This window comes from Battus philenor, unplaced genomic scaffold (genome assembly GCF_028537555.1).
Source record: "Battus philenor isolate CCGP_79_NKW_IND1 unplaced genomic scaffold, ilBatPhil1.0.hap1 SCAF_28, whole genome shotgun sequence".
Taxonomy (NCBI): domain Eukaryota; kingdom Metazoa; phylum Arthropoda; class Insecta; order Lepidoptera; family Papilionidae; genus Battus; species Battus philenor.
In genome coordinates, this window is record NW_027181691.1 from 7,161,059 (window position 1) to 7,182,454 (window position 21,396).

Below are 21,396 nucleotides of genomic sequence, written 5' to 3' on the forward strand. Positions count from 1 at the left end.
AAAAAGATATTTTTTGGAAAATATTGGAAGAGGTTTGAATATGTAACAGAATAAATATGTAAAAGATAAATTAACAAAAAGAATTCTCGGACTCACAACCTACTCTAAAGCACTTGTGGTTTGTGGTCACGCACGCGCAAGATTCAAGATTCAGTCTTACTTCCATTCCAAAATGCTTTTTAAACATGTACTTAGCCCTACATTAATTTATCATTTAGGTGCCGGGTGAACTCGTCATGTATCGCGTTATAGGAAAAGTGGCTTAGTACGGTGTGCGTAGCAAATTTATTTAGGATTCCTTGTAATGCATTGGTGTTCACTTTCACCGATTAAACCTTTGTCTCTACGTAACTAATGTTTAAATGCTGCAAACCCTTTAGCGCTTTATAGAGAGATTTCGTTATTACACTTCTCGGTTCTATCTCCACCGGATATAAATTCACTATGAATTTGTTCTTTACTGTTTCGTTGAATCGTTCGTTGTGGCCTTTACATATATTTGTTTTCAAGGAAACAGCAAGTTTTATTAGTACTACAAGTTTTATTTTTTTTTAACAAAGAAAAAGTGCAATCTAGAAAATTTCAATGTTACTTTCTCAGTGATTCTGTACTGTTTCTCATTCCCTTTCACCATAAATAAGGAGTTTCTTTCCAAAGAGGTTTTTGTTGTAACGTTATTAAAATTAAAAATGTTAAATTTCTTCATAGGAAATTCGATGGATTACATCCATGCATGAGTTTACCATCTGTTCGAGTGATAAATGTCTCACATAAAGTGATAAATGTCTCACTCTGAATAACAGGCAAAATAAACTCAACGGGATGACATATTTTATTTAAAAAGATTATAACCATACATGTTTAATAAACAGTGTTACAGCTTTATTTCGAAAAAATAATGAAACTTTATTTAGATGTGATTTTTCAAAATCACGGACGTTTTTAAAATACGAAAACATTCTATAACAGCTAACACTTAATTATATTCAATTTTATAATTAGGACATTAAACGTATATGCTTTTCTCAATTAGCCAACACTTTAATATCCAATTTCTGTTGATGATAATTGCTAACGCAATGACTAGAAGTGTAAGTGGGCGGAATATTTGAATCAGACAAGAGTAGGTGGTTTTACAAGTAACAAGGAAGGCCATTGCGGAAAATTACATCCGCATACTTAAGAAGAATCAACCAAATAAAATGTTTACTCACCCTTTCAAGCTTTGGAGAAGGATATATCACGTTTGGAGATTTTATAGATATTCCATTGTCAGTTTGTTGTAAATAATCCTTAAACAAAGTAATATCGAACATTATTATAAAAGATACTTCGTTTTAGCTTTAATAATGATTTTCTTGCAGATTTCAATCACAACAAATATAACACATCGATTTTTTTATTCAAATTAAAAAATAAATAATATCTTGATAGATTACATCATTTATTAACGTAAAGATGGGTCAACCATATGTTTGGGTGATAAATATGTCAGTCCTGAGAAGAACAGGCAAAACAAACTAAACGTGATGGCATATTTCCTAAAATAATGTATCATTACATATTTAATAAACATCGAAATAATCAGAAGGCAACATTATTCTCTATGTATGCTATCTTCTACGAAGTAATTATACCTTTAACATAAAAAAGTTTTTTGACATTTTTTGGACTCTAGCTATATCATTTTCTTGTACATTATCTTGCATCCTATTGTAACAGTGCCTATAAAATATTAACTAAATAAATGAAATCGAGTCTTAGGTAAATAAAAACTGTTTTTGCTTCTTTTCTAGATTGCACATTTCACACACACTTTCTTGTAATTATGTTATTACTAAATAGGATTTTGTTATTTTTTTGTGACTAACTGCATAAAGTGAAAATATATTATACATTCGTATGAATTTTAATGAGAACCGAATGATTTTCACACGTGGTCATTATTAATTAAATCAATTAAATTATAATATTACCTCTTTAAAATGTAAATCCTTTGAGATCGTTAGTTGAATACACGAGTAGATTACTAAAATGATTCTTAAACCAACTGATAACCACTTCACGTACATTTTCAATTTGTATTCAAAGAAATCGTTAATTTTTCATTCGAATTTCAAAATCTTTTTCGATGTAGGTTTGGAAACAATTTTAACGCTAAGCAGTCTCTGAATCGAAGTTTGAAAAGGTTTTAATGGCTATGTTGGACCGTGTTATTTAAACAACGATATCCGCGAACAAACAAGCCAGTAATTCGTTTCCTTACAATCATAGGTGAAAGGAATGAATTTCGAGAAATGAACATCAACGAATAGAAATGAATTGTAAACAATTGATTGTTTAGGGTTTCAACTATTCAGAAATTTAATATTAATAATTTTATGATCATATTTACGTAAATCATTCGTATTGCATCTAGCAAAATTTAATACAGAATTTTGTAACAACAAAATAACTACTTAAATAATTAAAGTCAGTGTTGTGTTTTACATGAACCATATTTTTGTCCACAGGTATTCATTGTCTTAAACAGTGGTAGTCCAATGATAGAGGATTGAGTTTTGCGATCGTAGGTCGCCGATTCGATTTCTTTATCCCTTTATCACACTTTGTGTATATTATATTTAAGGTTGCCACTGCCCACATACGAGTTTCCAGAGGATGGGCAGCAGCGTTCTCTGTGTACAATAATACCACACTGTGGTGGCAAGTTCGTCTGCCCAGCTTGGCGTCATCTTTGGGAGAGGCCTATGGCGAATTTTCTTAAGAGAAATTTAGGATTTCTTAATTTGTTCCGTCTGTGTTTTACAGATCCTGAAATATGAAATGGTAGCTACATCGAAACATTATCATCATCAACATGTCATTGGTATAGCATCCACTGTTGGAAATGAAAGGCTTCCCTCAAAGATTTCCAATAGGACTGGCATTTTAATACCATTTTTTTATTTTTAAAAATTTACTGTTTTGTTTTTCTTAGTACTAAATCTTTAAGATAATTAATAAAAAATATTATATAGGATAGTAAGACGTAGAAAAAGTAATTAAAGCTACAATTTTTTTAGCTGTATACATATTGCGAAGTTATGTCTACGGGCCTAGAACGACGGCACATTTTGAGCGAAGAGAGAGCAACCGTCTCGTTGGACATGCGGTTCACCTTTGAGAACCCCGCTGCAACGGATGCCACCCTTCAAGCAATGCCACCGCAACAAGACACCGTGTTGACAACGTGGGCATAATATTCCATTTATACCTGACATCAGGACCGCGGGCGTATAAATAGTACTTCAAAAAGGTATCCCCTAAGGAACAGTCATGCGGGAGACTTTATCACTAGACACAGTTTTATTTCAGTTAAGGGTTAGAGAACTTCTGAATATTTTAAAGTAGAGAAAAAAATAAATGAACGTACATATAAGTTAATGATAACAAATTGGAAAAAGATAAGTTTAAGGCTTAAATTTATTTCTCTGTTCAAAAATGTAAGCACTTTTGTGTATAAAAAACATCACGCAATTACTACATTTCAATATTAATCAAATACGCAGATAAAAAAAATTACTTGATTTATTCAACGTATAAAAAATTAATTATTTAAATACAAAATCGATATTGCTAAAACTTTTCCTATTCCATTATAATAAAGTGCGGTCAAACTTAAAACAGCTAAAATAGTTAATACCAATTTTTTTTAAACTGCTTAATACAGATCACGAAAATAAGTATGTGTGTCGGAGTTATTTCAAGCTGTAAATAAACGAAGTAAATAAAAATAAAATCCTTTTAAATTTATTTATTAAAATCCATGAACACTCCGTGCCCTGTCTGGCATATAGAACGCGGACTTTCTTGATTTTGGCTGACTGGGTCTCATCGGTAGTTCGCTTCTATCCGGTTGAAAAGGTCGCAGAGGCCGATCTTCGTCTGGCTAAAATGTAAAAAGAATTTTTGTTTATATTTAACTGACTAAATTTATTCGTTTTATAATGTTTTTCCACTTTGGATCATTTATAGTGATCATTTATGTCATGAGTAGGTTTCCAGACGAGCTCAATTTCATAGAAACTAGAATCAAATTCTTCTTTCCTATAAACGCATACTCTTCTGAACTTCAAATACGTTGTTATAAAAGTGAGAAATGCGTACAGATCTAAAAAGAGCTCACATATAATTTCAGACAGTTTTTTGTGACCTCTTTCACATTTATTCTTAATCTTGCTATGGAATATTTTTTCAGAAGTTTTATTATCATCACAATTTCAGCCGTAAGATGTCTACTGTTATCATAAGTCTCTACTATAGATTTCTAGCAAGACTGATTACAAACAGCTTGTATCCGTTTTCCGATGGTTTTACAGTTACTTAAAAAGGTTTTACAATTAGAACAGCAGTTTTTTGTTTAGAAAAATAATGTGTCTATTGGACAGAGAGAGAATCGAAATGATCATAAAAAATTAACTTCTATTGTGATTTCAATTCATGTTTTGAAATATTAGCTTATATTGCGGATGCGCTAAGACAATAGATTTGATATTTCTCTAACTAATGAATTATTTTTTATCTATATATTTGTTGTTAAGAAGGCCACCTTGCAATGCATTGGCATTTACATTCACCGATTGGAGTCAACTCCCTGCTTAATAAAATTTAAAATAATCTCTCTACGACGACTCTACGAATCTCTCTACGATGCTGTTTTTAAAAAGTCCCTTCCAGAAATAAGCTCAGCAGGCTAGAGTTTTCGCTGTTACACCTCTCCCTTCTAATTCTAACGTGAACAAATTCAATGTGAATTTATTTTTGTTTGCCGTATAACATTCGTTCCCGGTCACCCGGATTTGATCAACTCTAACCTGCGGTGGATGTCAATTACTTCTAGTTTTCCTCTAAGTCTAATTAATGGTAGGCCAGTTTCCACATGATGTTTAAGTTTACCTTAATGAGCAGAGGCAATGTCACGTGACTTGATCAAAATCATTGGCAATCAACAGTCTTTTAACTTAGATAAAAATTATATTTAGTTAAATAAAAATAGATTCTCTACACGTGTTTGTAATCTTGTTAATCTATATAATTTTACGAATGGCTTTTAAAATTTATTATATTCAGAATAGTATAGTTAACAAAAATGTTAATCTCTACAGATAAAAGACAAACAAATTATTCTGTCACTTACTTTATTATGTCGCCGTCGACTCCGATCTTTGAGGAATTTACGTTCTAGGTAATCTATTTTTTCTTGATAAAATTTTCGTCTCTTAAAATTCAATTGCCCATCATCGTCCAGATGATTTACTAAATAATAATTTCGGAGACGTGCATCCTCATTGTTTTTTGAATTATATCTTTCATTTCGCATTTCATTTTTTCTCACCTCCCGTCTGTTAAGATCTTCATTCATGTTGTAGTTAGTTAAATCTCTTAATCTATTTTCACGGGTATGGTCATACTCTACCAAAGCGTTCATATTTCTTGTATTCAATCTATTATTGAATTTTAGCTCAACGTTACTGTATTCGTTTTCGTTGATAGGTTTTTCCGATCGTTTTCTCAGAGCTCCTAGATTTTGATCGTAATCTGTTTCTTTCTCTACCAATCGCTTTTGAATATTTAATGAATTGTCATCTTTATAAGATCTTCGATTAAGCGTTTCTCTCAAAAAGCTACTCGGGTTTCTTCTCCTATCATTCATTAAATGTTCATTTACTCTATTTTCATATTTAAGGAAGTCTTCTATGTCTGCATCGTTGAATTTACTTTTATAACTGTTGCCATTGGATTTCCTTGAAGATATTGAATCCCTTGGTTCATTGCTTATACGTCCGTAAATTTTTCTTAATTTATTATCTACAATTTCCTTTTCGGTTTCGTCTAGAGTTATATGTTTTACTTCTTGTTCTAAGTTGTCAAGTAAGTGCATTACTTTTTTGTCCGCGTCTTCATTAGTAGGCTCTATTGTTTGGTTAATATAATTCCCACTAATATTTTTTGAAATTTTCGTATGTAGGGCGTGGCTATCGTTGTCTAGATCATCTCTTTGTGACATGTTCTTGGAATATTTTCTTTTGTTTAAATATGAGTTGACAAGACTTTGTACCTTTGTAAAATCTTTTCTAGGTAGAACATCTTTTTTTATTGGCATTTTCGGTAATTTGAATTTGTTTGCTTTTGAAAATAAGCTTTGTTTAGATGATTGTTTCTGTAAATTCAATTACATATATATCACATTAAATCAAAAATATTTGTTGAATTTTTGTTGATGTTATTTACAATTATCTACAACTTTTTTATACTATTATAACCTTGTAATGCGTTGAAAGATTTGAAAAGACTAAATTGAAGAACATATTTGAGATGAGACAAATGTAAAATGATATTTAACGGTACTAATAGAAAACGCTTACGGCATTTGTTCGAATGTGTTTTGAGCCTTCGTGAACAGATTGTCTATTTTCCGATGTGTAAGGATTTCTCGGACTGTTCCCGTTCTGTTGATTCCATACGTGCTCATCCAAAGATCTAAAATGAAAACATTAAAATGTTTTAACCTTTTCGATTTACTACTCAAATATTTTCATAAATGATTGACATGCTTGGTCGTTTCGTCGTATTAAATAGATGTTTTCATGTTAAATTAAATTTATCCACAAAAATCGTATGCAAAGCCACTAAGCTAAATAGAATAAACTCTGTTATGGCTTTGTGGGAGCGGGAAAGGGTAGGTATAAATTGGATTACCTCGGTTGATGCAAATTATTGCGCGCCTCACGAAGCGTTTTATCGAAGTCATTATGTGAGTAAGCCTGTAAAAAAATATTTTTATTCAATGTTTGACTGGAAACCAATATAAATACATATGTAGCATGTCATTATTTAAGAGCTTATTACTCAGGTTCTCCAAAGCATTATAAAAATATGCACTAGAGTATTTATCTTAAAAGTTTTTTGTGCTTCCATCTTGAATAAAAAAGTTTTGCGTTGTTTAGTACTATATTAAGGGAGATTTTTGGAAACGTAGCTCAAGATCGAGTGAAGGATGAGGATATCCGTGGAGAAATGAAAGTCTATAGTTGTTCTGCGCGCTGGTCTGCCGCGCGTTGCTGTTTCTCTAAGGTTCTAGATTAGAGACCAAGGATCAGTATATACAGCGTAATAGGTCCTCTCACGAGGTGGATAAGTGTTATTAAAGTCGTCGGATAACCCTGGATGTTAGCTCATATCATATCAAGATATTAAACACTGCACTGAACGTGAAGCCAAATTTAAAATTGTCAACTGATTATTATCTCTATCATACGATGAGACTGAAAACATTTTTTTAAGCCATAAAATAATAGCTTGGATGGTTTCTTTATTTTCTACCCAACATCAAATATTTATTGTCTCTTCTAGAGCTTAAATTCAGTACTAACGGTTATTTTTTTTTCCTGTGTGTTTTTACTGCCCCTGCGGTACAGGCCTTGCCTATTGTTGGCACACATATACATAATGGAAGTCTATGGGAGAAGCTCATGTCAAGCAGTGGAAGTTCTAAGACAGTTCTAAGACAGAAAAATTTATTTTGGTGGTGAACATCCGTGTTATTATTCTAAGTATGGACACAGCATACCGACACGAGAGTCTTCTGTTCCAATTTTCTTTATTTAACTCAAAATGTAATGGACGAAATATAACGAAATATAAATGTAACGTATGTATTCACTCGTTATAATAAACTTGAATGCTTGTTTAATTGTTTTTCCCGTTGTATGCGTACGTTGTTTTTTTTTTTAAAGTCGATGTAATAAAAATTTATGTGGAATTAATACCTCTTTTACATGTATCGGAGTTTTGTCAAAGTTATCAGAGTTATCGTTGAAGATGTCGAAGCCCTCCAGTTGATCTTGCGTGTCATTATTAAATCTGAAAAAAAAAATTAGGCTTCTTGTACAATGTTCATAGTTTTTGTGGTGTGATTTGTGTTATGCAGATAGTTTATCTGACGATAATTGATGTATAAGGTGAATAATTTTAATTACATAAGGAATAACTATAGTTTGTGCTGTTAAACCGAAGTTCTACTTTCCCGTGCGCTATCAAATTGGAATGTAAAACGTGTAACAAGTTTCATTTTCAGCTGCGGTCTAACCTAGGTTTATGCGCCAAAGAAACATTAGTTTAAGCAATATAAGACCTAGTTCAGTTTTTGTTAGGCCCTGTAGTTCAGCTATTTTAAAATTTCTATCCAAAATTCCTATACCGCTTTTGCAAATCAAAAGGTAGATGTAAATGCTTATAGGCAATCATTGTTTATGATATAAAATATAGGAAATGTTACTACTAACGCAAAAGTATTTCTACTTGAAGCCTCTTTAGCAAGCTGCCAGCAACTAAACAAATCGTGAAGGCTATGTTCGAGATTTTTCTGTAAGATCAGATCACGTATAAGGAGATTCGTAAACCAAAGAAATTATCCGAAGTTGCTTATCGAATAGACAAGTTAATGTAGCAATGGGTAAGCTATATAGCGCGCAGAACATATGACGGTTGGTTCCATAAGGTTCTAGAGTGAACACCACTTACCGAAAAGTGCAACGCATAACGTCAGATGGTTGATAGGCCACTTTGTTTAGGTCATCAGAAGGCGTGCATGCACTTCATTCATTCCTATTAGAAATTTATGGGGAGGCTAATGTTTAGCATTGAACGTACTACGACTGAAATGGTGATGATTATGATGGTGTTTACACTACGACACGACTATATGGTTTCGTTCTTACAATAAAAAACGTTTTTAATAATACGTAATACAGCATGGTCCACTAATGCGTCGACCTATTTAGAAGGATTCCGGCAAAGGCGATATTCCAACAAAAAATATATTAGCCATATTTAAATTTAATATGCACATTAATGGCTCACCGTCGACTCAGTTTATGCGTGGGCGCGTCTTCCATTGCAATAATTGGCAGTAAAACGACGGGCGGTATGCAGTTTTTACCTTCGCACGAATGTTCCTGAGGCTTTGGGACCGCTGGAATTAAACATGTTTTTAGTTTCTTTCTTTAATTACATATCATTAATATGTAAATAATATCGCTTTACGTTTGAAGTGATACGGTTCTATATATTGTCCGTTGACTTTTGGATGTACCTCTAAGTAAATTTAAATGAGAATTAATGATACTTGTTAGTGTGATGTTTGGTTGAAATCTCCTTGTCTCCCATTATACATAGGGTGATTGAATATAAGTGTAAAATCCTTATAGGAGATAATATATAGGTCAACTTCTGTCAACTGATCTATGCTACACTATCCAAATACCAGTGTTATAAATTTAGTAGGAAAAAACTTTTTTAAATATAATTGATAGCATGCTTTCTTCAGCTATGAAATGCATATGTTACACATATATTTTAATAATAACAGGTGTAGATATATAAATATAATCCATCACTTGTTGACGACTACTTCTTTATGTATTTACATCGTAAATGTCAACGGTAAGTACAGTGACATTTGGCGTCGTTAGTAAAGATTAAGGCCTGTTCACATTATGACATTAATTCTGCACTGTATTTTATAACAAAGCGTCATGTTAACTTTGCATATAAAGTGTATAATTATGGTTACTATACTGCGCTCTGTTATATCCAAACAGGTTAATATACATATATAAAATTGATGTTCAATTTGGTTGTCAGTTGTCGAAAAACCTACATTGCCGTCCACTTGGACAAGGATGTTATGTCGAACTAATACCTATTAAAACCTTCACAATGATTTTCCATCATCAAATACTTTCAAACATCAGGAGCTGCTGGCGACGGCACTCGAAGCAGTTACGTCTACGGATAGAAGATTTTCACAAGCTTTCTCATACTGATCTGGTCTCTGGCTTTCTGCCAGGCAAAATTTCTAGTTGATTTTTATTTCCCACATAAGTAATAAATACTGTAAAAGTGATAAACGACGATTCGACATATTTTAAACATGTTTCATCATTATATTCTGTACGCATTTGAACAATTTATACTGCATTTATTAGAATACGTTATTAAATATATATTTATATTTATTATTTATTTGTAAAAGCCCGACAAAACTACATGCATTTAATTGTTGAAAACGCCAATTAATAATAAAATTAGGAGTTATGAGAATTAAAAATTCAGATGCACCTGCTGATTTAAGTTGTGTACAATATTGACAATATTTATGATATACGATAGCAGATAAGTAAGAAAGATAGGTTAAGACCTAACAATTCAACGAATATATAAGGAAACATACGTTTGAAGTTAGGATTTTCATTGCAGAGACAGTCATCGTCTTCGTCGTAACCGGTGGGGCATCCGCACTGCGATCCGGGGGGAGCATCGACCGGTGGCTCTGTGTTGTAGACCGAAGTCCCAGGGCTCGGACGTGCGGAGAAGTTGCAGATGACTTGAACGGACTGTAATTAAGCGCATTAGCCGATAATAATTAGTGAAATGAAAAACCTTATCTTATAAATAAAAAAAATGGCTGTCATTACGAGATGAAATTTATCGTAAAAAATTAAAATATTTCCTAAAAACAGAAAGTAATATCATCTTCATCGTTTCTTCCGTAAGACGTCCACTATTAGACAAAGGCCTCCTTTATATATTTACAATAAAACTGGTTAAAATAGCCCCGCGCGAAGTGTTTTCCGATGATTTTAACATAGTCATCTATTCACCCTGTGGGTTCAAGTCCTATGCAGCGTTTGTCAATATTTGTTTTCTACTCCAAAAACCATAAATAATATATTAATAATGATTTATGGTTTAAATATAAATAATAATTAAGAATTGAAAGAAAACCGAAATCATTAACCAATCTATTACCATAAAACCTCATGAATAGCCTTTTATTTTTTCAACTTACAATTTATACATTGACGAGATGCGACGGCGGGGTCACAAGATGTAAGGTATGAATTGGTCAATGTATGTAGAGCAGATTATAATTTACACAAATTATAATGAGAGTTTTGAGAAGTATCAGGTCGTATCTTATCCAAGCTAGTTCCCAGATTGGCAGCAGTGTCTCTACGTACCATAGTTCCACACTTTGGTCACCAACCCACTGGTCAAGCGTGCTGATTGTGGTATGTCACCCCATATCTTTGGGAAGGAAAAGAATATTTTCTCCCTTTCAAAGATATGTTACTGCAAGGTTTATGCCTTACAGTAAGCGTCTATGGCTTAAAACAACGTCGATGAATACAGGTTTTAAAAGAATTGTAAACTTTACGAGAGTTATTGCCATATATCTTGTATCAATGTTTCTCTAGCTATATAAGATGTACTCTTATAAACTGCCGCTATCTTTAATGGAAAAACATTATATCGCCTTCTTTTACAAAATAGTTACTGATATTAATTTCTCACTTTTATTTTCTTTTAATGACTACAAATTGAGAATTAATTCCTTCTCTCTCTTATCTTGCTTCTCATAGCTGTGGTAGATTGTGTTTCACATAATTAATATTACAAAAATATGTTAATATTAAATATTTTATTAAGCCAATAGAAGCACATATAAACTAATATTTATTTGTGATTTTTTTGCTATGTAACAATACTGCCTATAATAATACCTTTGTCCTAAATGTTCTGAAATATTCTTTGCGGAACATTACTTCACGCCACCACGTGATTTCAAAAGTTTAATCACTAAGATTTTATTATAATAGCACTGCGTAAATCTTAACAATTATTTACTATAAAATATAAAAATAATGTGCAAAATAGCTCTTTTAATCATTCAATGCTGTAAAAAAATTAATTACAATGTTTAGGTCAAACAATGTTTCTAGCGGCAAATTTAATGTCATGTTCAGCTTGAAAATTGTTTCCGGGCGTTTGTTTGTAAATTGTCATTGTCATTTACAGCTGACGGCTTTGATGATAAAAATATACTAGAGTATTTCGAGGTTTAAAAACAAAAGAGGAGTGAAAGGTTTATGTAACAAATATATATACACACACATGATACGAGACACATAATATATATGTATAAATACACACAACATTATCATGTTGACACATTGACAAGTTATATAATAAAATAATAATTTAAAAAATGATTATTTGCCGAAAGAGTACACTTTTTTAATATTTAAAACTGATTGGAATCAAATGTTTTCTCTATTGATATTGATTATGGATTTACCTTCAAATTGACTTTCAACTCAATTTTCTTATAAAAAGCGTGAAAAAGATTGTTGTCTAGTCCCAGTTTATTCAAAGGTTGTCAAAAAGCTTGCCACCTGATAGTGCAATAGTGGTAGAGGAATGAGACTTGCGATCTAAGGTCACGGGTTCGATTAAAAGGACGCAATCTTATATAATTCACACTTTGTGCATTCATAATATAGAATTGCCATTGCTCACAAACAAGTTTCCAGAGGATGGGTAGCAGCGTTCTCTGCGTACTATAATTCCACACGGCGATCGCTAACCCGTCTATCTATATATATTAAATATCTTTCAGGCATATGTCTTGCAGTGGGCGACTATAGACTGTATATTTAAAACTAAGAAAAGAAGGGTCTGAGATATTTTTTGCAACTTTATGATATGCGTACACTCACACCCATGAAGTATTTGTTAATTTTCGGACACGACATTTGGGCGTTGCAAGTTAAGTAAAGAAGCCTCATACATATAGTTTGAATTTAACGAAGAAAACAAACGTTTTTATTACGTGTATTATAAATAGAGTATAAATAAATGAAAATATTTCATAAAATGGCTGCATATATTGAAGAACTATTTCACGAAAAATGTTCGCAAGCCATAAGTCTTATCTACAAGTCTATTTTGTTTATATCTTTATTATCATCCTCAATACAAACAGAATGTTGGTATCTCCCGGCGCTTGTCGAATGGCGACGTAAAAATCCCGGCTTAACTTCGTAAATCCATCGAACGAGATAAATCCCAAACCAATTTCCACAATAACACGACAAGAATAAGAAAATATCATTTGTCACACATCCTTGACGTCCCTTCCGCATCCCTTTTGAACCCTTATTTAAGTCGCTTTTATGCGAATCAATCTATCTATTGTTATCACAGAGTTGTACATTATTTAACGACATAATATAAATAATAATCATTTAAATATTTCATAGACGTATTCTAGTCGACAGTCGTTATTCTACATTAAAACCAAATAAATGTATTTTCTATAACTATTATAGTTCTATAAAAAAATAAGTTTCTGTGCAATTTTGTAATTATTTTCCATGAGAACTTTTTTGACAAATATTATGATAGGTAATTTAAAAAAATTAATGAAATCGGTAAAGTCGTTCTAATTTGATACAAAAGTTTTAAAGGGGTGAATATTTATCTCATTTGATGTTAAATAGTATATGGTACATTTTATATCAGAAATAATAAATAACGAAATGATAATACAGTAAGAAAAAGCATTTTTAAAATTCGCATTACTAAATATTAAAATTAATTATTGTTTAGTATCTATCCATGCAGACCTTGGTACTACCAGAAGCAAGTGACAGTACAAAAACCTGTTGCACTTCTATAAAAAAAATAATGTGACATATTTCAGTGTGATTACTTTACATGGTATTATTGGTAATAGATGTATAGGGTTTAATGGTTTTTCTTGGCAAATGAGCTATTTATTCACTTCCTTAAAGATTTCACTCCTGTAATCAATGTATAGTTATCCAGTAATTTTTATTGGTTTTATAAACAGTAACGTAATTACGAAATATTTCATTCGAATAAATAAAAGACTGTGTCCATGTGAATTTTATGTTCTCTTGATATATATACCGTATTTGTATAGTCATTTAATATGTTATATGTTTTGTTTGTCTAACTTACATTGTAATTCATGGCGGCGAAGTTATTTCTGTACGTGTACTCGGTGTAAGCTGAGATGCCACAGCCCATGTGCGTTGCGTGGCCGGTTACCATTTCCAGATAAAGTTTCCCTGCGTGTTTTGCCGGATGTCTGAAATTATCCGGATGTTTATTTATTGAAGGAAAGATTTCCCACCAAAATACAGCTTAGCCAGGAGAACCAAGTATAGTAAACAACATAAATTAACCTATATTAATATTTTATTGTTTTATAATTATTTTCTGTTTGGAAAATTTATAAGTAATCTACTACGTTTGTTTTCACTTAATCCCTCTTTTAAATATCTGTTTCTCAGAAGATTGCGAAAATAATAAATAATTATAAGCTTTATCCAAATGAAAAGAGAGCAAATAATGTCTGATGTTATTTTATTTAATAATAAAAAAGACCGCTGTTTCTGAAATTCATGGATATCACAGCTAGAAATAAATATAAAAATGACACAAACTTGTCTTTCCCATATTTAGTAAATTAGAACCTTTTAAGGTGCTGAATTTAACCGAAAAATTTTTTTTTAATGTGGCGCTGTTGTTACACATACTCTAGACAACTTTCTCTATTAATGAATCGTAAAAGAGTTTCAGTTTGCCTGTGAGGCAAAATAATTTTTTTGTCGATAAAATCTTCCGCTATTTTTATTTTTACATTTCGTTTTGAGCAAGTTTGAATCTCCTCTTACTCATAGTATTTTCGTACCTTCGCAAAATGAGAAGTTTAAAGTGTCAAGAATTTTGGTCTGTCTGCAGTTTGTTCTGCATACTATATGAGAGAGAGAAAGAGCAGTGGCAGCCCCACGGTTAGGAAATTTGCGGTAGTAGCTAGAGGGTTCAATTCCTGTGATGTAATGTATACCTTGTGCAATAATTCTATAGGATTGCCGCTCCTCAGAAACAAGTGTCCGGAGGATAGGCAGCAGCGTCTTCTTCGTACTATAATACCACATAGAGATTGACAATCTATTTGCGAAGCAAGGCGATTATGATAAATCCCCACAGATATTTTTATGATAGGTTCGTGCCTCGCAGTGGGGTACAGACTAAAAAAATGATTCCCTTCACGTTTAAGTATTTTCACATAATCACATCTTAGATTGCTCATAAAAATTTTTACGGAGTATTTCTCGGTACTTTTGTATTTTTATGTTTTAGAAGTTTATAGAGCTTTTCATCACCATGATCACGGTTGTAAACGAGGTGTTTAATTAAATTATATAAACCAAACACTAAATAAATTGGTCCCTAGTCCCCGGTGGTCCCTGCTGTTCCTGGCTACGGTAGTGGCCTGGATAGCAAGAGTGTGCCAAGGGGTGGTAAGAATGGGTATCCTCTCACTATCCATCGATGACATACTTGAGCTCGTGACAAGTCGCTGAATGTAGAGAGCGCAGGATTGCCAATTGTGGCGATCTTTGGAGGGGGAGGGGGGCATATCTTCCAGTGAAATTCCTGGCAATTTCCTTTTTGTTGTACTGTTAATTGAGACAAATTAAAGTGTGCATTATCCGAACGATCTTTGATCGTAGATCCATAGGTTACTGGATTAGGGTAAGACTACCCTAATCTGTGTATTATTTAGAGTATATTGCAATGACTTACTGCAGCCAATCAGGGTAACGCACGATCATTTCGGGTGTCACAGAAGTCTTTTGTATATACCAAGACTTCGTGCTCTGTTTAATAGCGTATATTAACTTGTCTTCGTTAAGACCCGGTACGCTTTCTTCGCCGTTCGGCGGGGCCCTTGATATAGAATTCCAATCCGGGTAAGTGTATCGCACCAGACCCGCTGTTTGACCCGGATCGGGAAAAGTTTCTGTAATCAAAAATAGTATCGAGTATGTTTTTATAGGTTTAGGTACTTAACTAAATGTAAACAAGATACAAATGTGAAATGTTATAATATTAAGGGGTACTATACATTTTACAAGGTTCATGTTCATTGAATCTTTTTGACATTAGGTTATATGCCTAACCATGAAGTATAAAATTTTATACGAAATCTATATTCTGTAATAGTGAAGACAAAAATTAATTTAGACTTAACTTTAAAGACAATCACTGCATTATACGATCTGTTATATCTTGTAACAGTTACACACCTATCGTACAATTAACTAACCACGCTTTGTACGAAGTCAGTTCAAAGCGAGCTGTCAAATGTTATGTTAGACATAAGACTTAAAGAACGCCATCATAACAGATGATATACTTCGAGGAACGCCGCTGCAACAGGACATTGTTTTGGCAAATGTCTTCACAACAAAAGGTATGCCATTCAATACGTAAGTATTGGAATATTTTTATCGTACATTATTCTTATAGGTGTACATAAGATCTATGTAATTTCATCAATGCAAGTATTTTGCTTACAACAGCCATGCATTTTATTTTACAAAACAGTATTTTACTCTAGCCAGGGCAGAGCATAAATATGTTCTTAAAAGCTCAATACCAGATTTTTTTTGTTTAATTCAATCAATAGTCATCAGGCTTGGATACTTAAAATTTTGCAAGAATATTGCTTTCACGGTGTTGAATGATCTCTACTCGGCAAAGACTACTAAATTATATCCGCAAGGAGTAGCTTTAATAAAGTTCGGAAAGCGAGTTAGATACAGCGAGTATACAATAAACTATAAAATTTAGGTGAATTTACAGACATGTTAATATATAATTTTCATAAACATTTCTAATGGTCATACTAACTGGTGGCTCTGCAAATATCATGCCGGAGAACGCACTGGTTCGCCAACACTTGAGCAAATGTCGCTAATTCTTCATCCCATTGCTGCAACATATAAAACGTACGGCTGTATATAACAATGGACATTGAATTATTGAGGCAGATGGCGCTTTAATATTACACAGGATATCAAGTAAAAACATCCTCAGACCAGCGTATTCAGTGAGTATTATGTAAACATTATAATAAAAATATTTACATAGTTTTTCACTGTATTTAAGAATAACTAAATGTAAAAGAAAAAAATTTTATACTGTACAATAATTGCTAAGCAAAGAAAATTTGAGTAGCCCAGTGGTAGAATACCGAAACATGCGATCTCAGGTCGCGGGTTTGATTCCCTGGGATGTAATCTTATGTAATTCATACTTTGTGCATTCATTTTATAGGACTACCCATAAGCAAGTATCCGGAGCATGGGCAGCAGCGTCTTCTGCATATCATAATACAAAACTGCAATCGCCAACCCGCCTGCCAGGTGTGGCGATTTTGTTATATTCTTCATAATAAATATCTTTGGGGCGAATACGCCCAGTGGTCGTCTATTGGCTAAATAGACGACGAACGAAAATTAAAAGTAACATAATGAGTTGATGATCATTTTTATATATATACGTTATATTATTGTAATAACTTTTAATTTTCTAAGTGTTTCGAAGTTTTTTAGTATCATAGATATCCATGTTTTTTATATAAAGGGTTATTAGTTGTAGGCGTAAACCTTTTAAACGGGTGAATGACCATTTGTTGACAAAAAGCTTTAAAGCATTTACCCCAATTTCTAATCACTCTGTATAAAGCGATCACTCTGTATAACGTGATGAAATTTAATTTTTCTATGAGAATGCTACACGGCAACAACTTATGCAATATATAGCCTGTAGATAGTAAAAATATAAAATGCAATTTGAAGTTATACAAATTTTGAAAACACTTTTAGTAAACAATATTATCATTACGCTGTTTATTATTTGTAAAATCATTTATTTTTACACTTACGAGTATATCCGATCATTCTGTGAATGCATGTTTATATTTCTTTCAAGTATTTTTTTAAATAAAACTAACAATTTTTTTTCGGTCAAAAATTGTTTAAAGGTCTCAATAAATCTCACCAATCTCAACATCCCGTAGCCCCTCGGCAATGGAGCGCCGCCTCTACCTTTTTCCTTGCCCAAGGCGACTTTGCTTCGTATCCTAAAATATAATAAAATATGATTTACTGAGTAAAATAACTTGAGGAACTATGTGTTTCCTATATACTGGTGTAAGAATAATCAAAAGCTCAATGGCGTACATAGTTGGTTGTTGCAAATGATATTTATGTTTAAGACTGTATCTAATTATTACTGAATTTGTACTACAATTGTACACAAAAGTATTTCACATTTAATTTTATCATTATTATCAGAAATCATTTAAATTTATTAACTCTTCAAGTAAATATTACAAAAGGCTGAGAAATACATAAATTTCAGCACAAATAGAAAAACAGATATCACTTCTTGTGAATCCTACAAATATTTTTCTAGGCGAGTTATCTTTTTCATATCGAATAATTCACGAATTCCTTCTGCTGTGAATCGTTTGGACGAACAATGTACGTAGTTACAATGGTTTTGCCAAGCACACCATATAACTAGTCGATCAGAACTAATGACCAACAATTTATCTAATTATTTCACTATGTTACAGGTTTTATAAGTGTAGTGTAAGTATGTTCTTAAATACGTTTGAGAATAAAAACGGAGAGTTAAGAATTCTTCTGTTTTATCTCTTCTAATTTAAATAGTATATTGTACATATTTTCGTCTGAACGACATAACTAAAAGTATACCTTCCATGAAAGATACTTACTGATAAACTTCTGCCTACATATAACCTGGAGTGATAGTTCTTTTTGAGAATTACTTAAAATTATTTGCATTGAATTAGCTTCGTAAAGATATTAATAACGACAAGTTTACTATACATTAGATTTAAAAAATCGAATATTCTTGGTGTGCTAACTATACTTTAAATGACATAATTGAAGATAACAGTTCTTAGAAAGGATGTTTTCGCCTTCAAGCTATTGTAATGAGAATTAAAATGCAATTTTATTCCTATAAGAAATAGACACAAATGTCCTCTTAGTACTGTAATAATATCACGTAATAAATTTAAGAAGTGTATTAAATGAAATCTTTTAAACAATCCCATTAAAGTGTGGATTTATAAGTGATAATAAAAATAGAAAATGTTCTGCTGCAGTACTAGTTCTATATTAAGGAAATTGTTAAAGTAATCAAAACCAATCAAAAACCCGTCTGAGTGTCTTGTGCTTTTCTCAGTTCATTTAAGTTTCTATCAAATTGGGCTCTCTTGGAAGTCTCCTTATGATGTACTCAAGTGGCAATTACGATCCTATGTGGTTAATTAATAAATGTATGAATCAACATGTCCTTCAGAATTTTGGCCTTAGATGTACTACGTTGAAATATTTTGAAAGTTAAATTGAGACTGCTCTATATCGTATTCAAAGTCATGAATTTTAACTAGTTTAACGTTTCGGAAGTCGCTGAAGATCGACTTGGCTATGGCCGAGGGGTGTTCATAGCTGAAGCTGTTGTGTGGAATCTCTATTTATCGAATACCAAAATATGGACAATGTTGTCGCCAGGCAGTTATGTAAAAATCCTAACTTTTAAAAAATGCATTGGCGCCCATCCTTCTTCCACATGGTTTATTACTTTTTGGAATAATCGTATAAAAAAACAATAATCTGCCACCAGACGCCCTGTGGAAATATTCTTAATGGAACACTATAAAAGAATAAATCAGTAAGAAATATCTGCTATATAATTAATCTATACATAATTATGGATTTTAAGTTTTGTATATGTACTCACGCGTTGGAAATTTCCAGAAGTTTTGATGCCAAGACTGGAGTTATCGAAACATTTGCAGAATTTAGGCAATGTGGTCCCATTACTTTTTCCTGTAAAAGTTTTCAAATCTTTTTTAATAATGAAGACTGATAGCGTAAAATAAAATCCTCTTTCATTTACAGAGGAATATTTAGATCAAAAACATTTTTAGGATAAGATTCTTGCTCAGGAGTTATTACACGACTCGTAATAAAAGAATGGCCTTTTGAAAAGAGCAAGTGTTGAGATTCCTGTTGCTTTTGCGCGTATATCTGCGTTCCGAGCACGGTGGTAGAGTAAATATGTACTCTACTACTAGCATATCTATATAATAACATTTATACGAGCCTTTAAGCTAGGTATACTTTTAAATATTAAATTCTGTGCAGTTATCATTTTTCAACAGATTCCGCCAAAGTATGTCTATCAATTCCAACAGTTCATTTCATGTAAGGAGTCATATACAGTAGCGTTCAGAAAAGTGCAGATATGATCGGACTGCGGCTGCATCCGTGCTCTTTTGCTTTTTGTACACCAAAAAAATAAATTAATAGTATAAAAAAAACTACATTGTGTAGGAAATTCAAGTCATGCAATTTATGCAGCGGTAATCCAAAAAGCAGTCTCATCGTTCGAATCCATCTGTAATAGGCAACCTTTGAAAGGACACTATAGAAATTATAGAAAGGGCAGTTTACAGCGTACGTACAATAAATAAAGGATATTATAAAAAATACAATATAATGCATTAAATTGGACTTTAAAATAATTTATACCTTGTCATAAAACATGCACATGACATGTGTGCCTTCCTTGCAGAATTGCATCTTTGGACAATACTCGGACACGTAGATACTTTTTTGACTGACGGCATCTATTACTCGTGAGCACATCGACTTATTCAAAATGAATAATAAATATATTAAAATAGCGCAACATCTCTGAAAAAGATTAAATAATTTTGTGGTAAACAAACAAACATACACATTAAATAATTTTGTGGTTAACATAACATAGAAGAATTATAATAATATATGATGAATAATGAAAATATTGTAAAATTAGCGTTTAAAATAGTAAATATCGTGTTTCTTTTATTCTATAATAATGTTCCGAATAAGAAAAAAATAGGGAACATTAATTCTATATATATTTTAAAATATAAATTATATATATATTTTAAAATATACATTTTGTAGGTGTTTAGCTAAGTTTATTTCTTTGATTTTTTGCTACTGTCTGGGTAAAACCGTTTGTGAGATAGGTTCGTTTACCACATATAAGCTCGGGACACGACATTATGGTTATGTAAAAATCTACTAAAGCTACTGCCAGAGCCATCTATTGACAAACAGCGAGTTATTTGTGCATATATTCTCTATCACATTCAATTTATATAAAACATTTAATTGTATAATGACTTATGTTTATCTTTTTATTTTTAAGCTATAAGCCTTTAGCTTGAGCCTTCATCAAAGATAGCCAAAATGACCGGTCTACCACTTCCCGCATCCAGCGACTTCCCGTAACCTTGATTATGATGTCGGTCCTGTAAGTGATGAACTTGCTCACGCTGCCTCTAACATAGTAAATACCTTTTTTAACTAATTACTAATATATTTAAATAGAAGTTAGTAAAACCTAAATTACATATACGCACTCGAATACAGTGTTGTATTAATTTACACACAAGTAAAGTGATATTAACTAGGTCCGTTTCAACGACAATATATCTCTAACTTTTATGAACGTATACCGATTTGCTGACACATTAATTTTCTTTTCCTTTTATACTTTCTCTTTTTATTTAAGTCCAGAAGGAGCTTATTCCAA

General features: G+C 32.2%; 1 protein-coding gene across 1 annotated transcript; it reads right to left on the reverse strand.

Moving 5' to 3' along the window:
* Positions 1 to 3,799: 3,799 nt before the first annotated feature.
* On the reverse strand, positions 3,800 to 20,456 carry LOC137925828 (uncharacterized). The gene is made up of 13 exons (XM_068769287.1): positions 20,340 to 20,456; positions 19,546 to 19,634; positions 17,770 to 17,851; positions 16,618 to 16,699; positions 15,508 to 15,724; positions 13,873 to 14,002; positions 10,277 to 10,439; positions 8,905 to 9,016; positions 7,812 to 7,905; positions 6,742 to 6,806; positions 6,408 to 6,522; positions 5,378 to 6,202; positions 3,800 to 3,931 (listed from the first exon to the last, which is right to left on the reverse strand). The coding sequence occupies exons 1-13, from the start codon at positions 20,454 to 20,456 to the stop codon at positions 3,800 to 3,802; spliced, it is 2,223 nt and encodes a 740-aa protein (XP_068625388.1).
* Between the last annotated feature and the right edge of the window lie 940 nt (positions 20,457 to 21,396).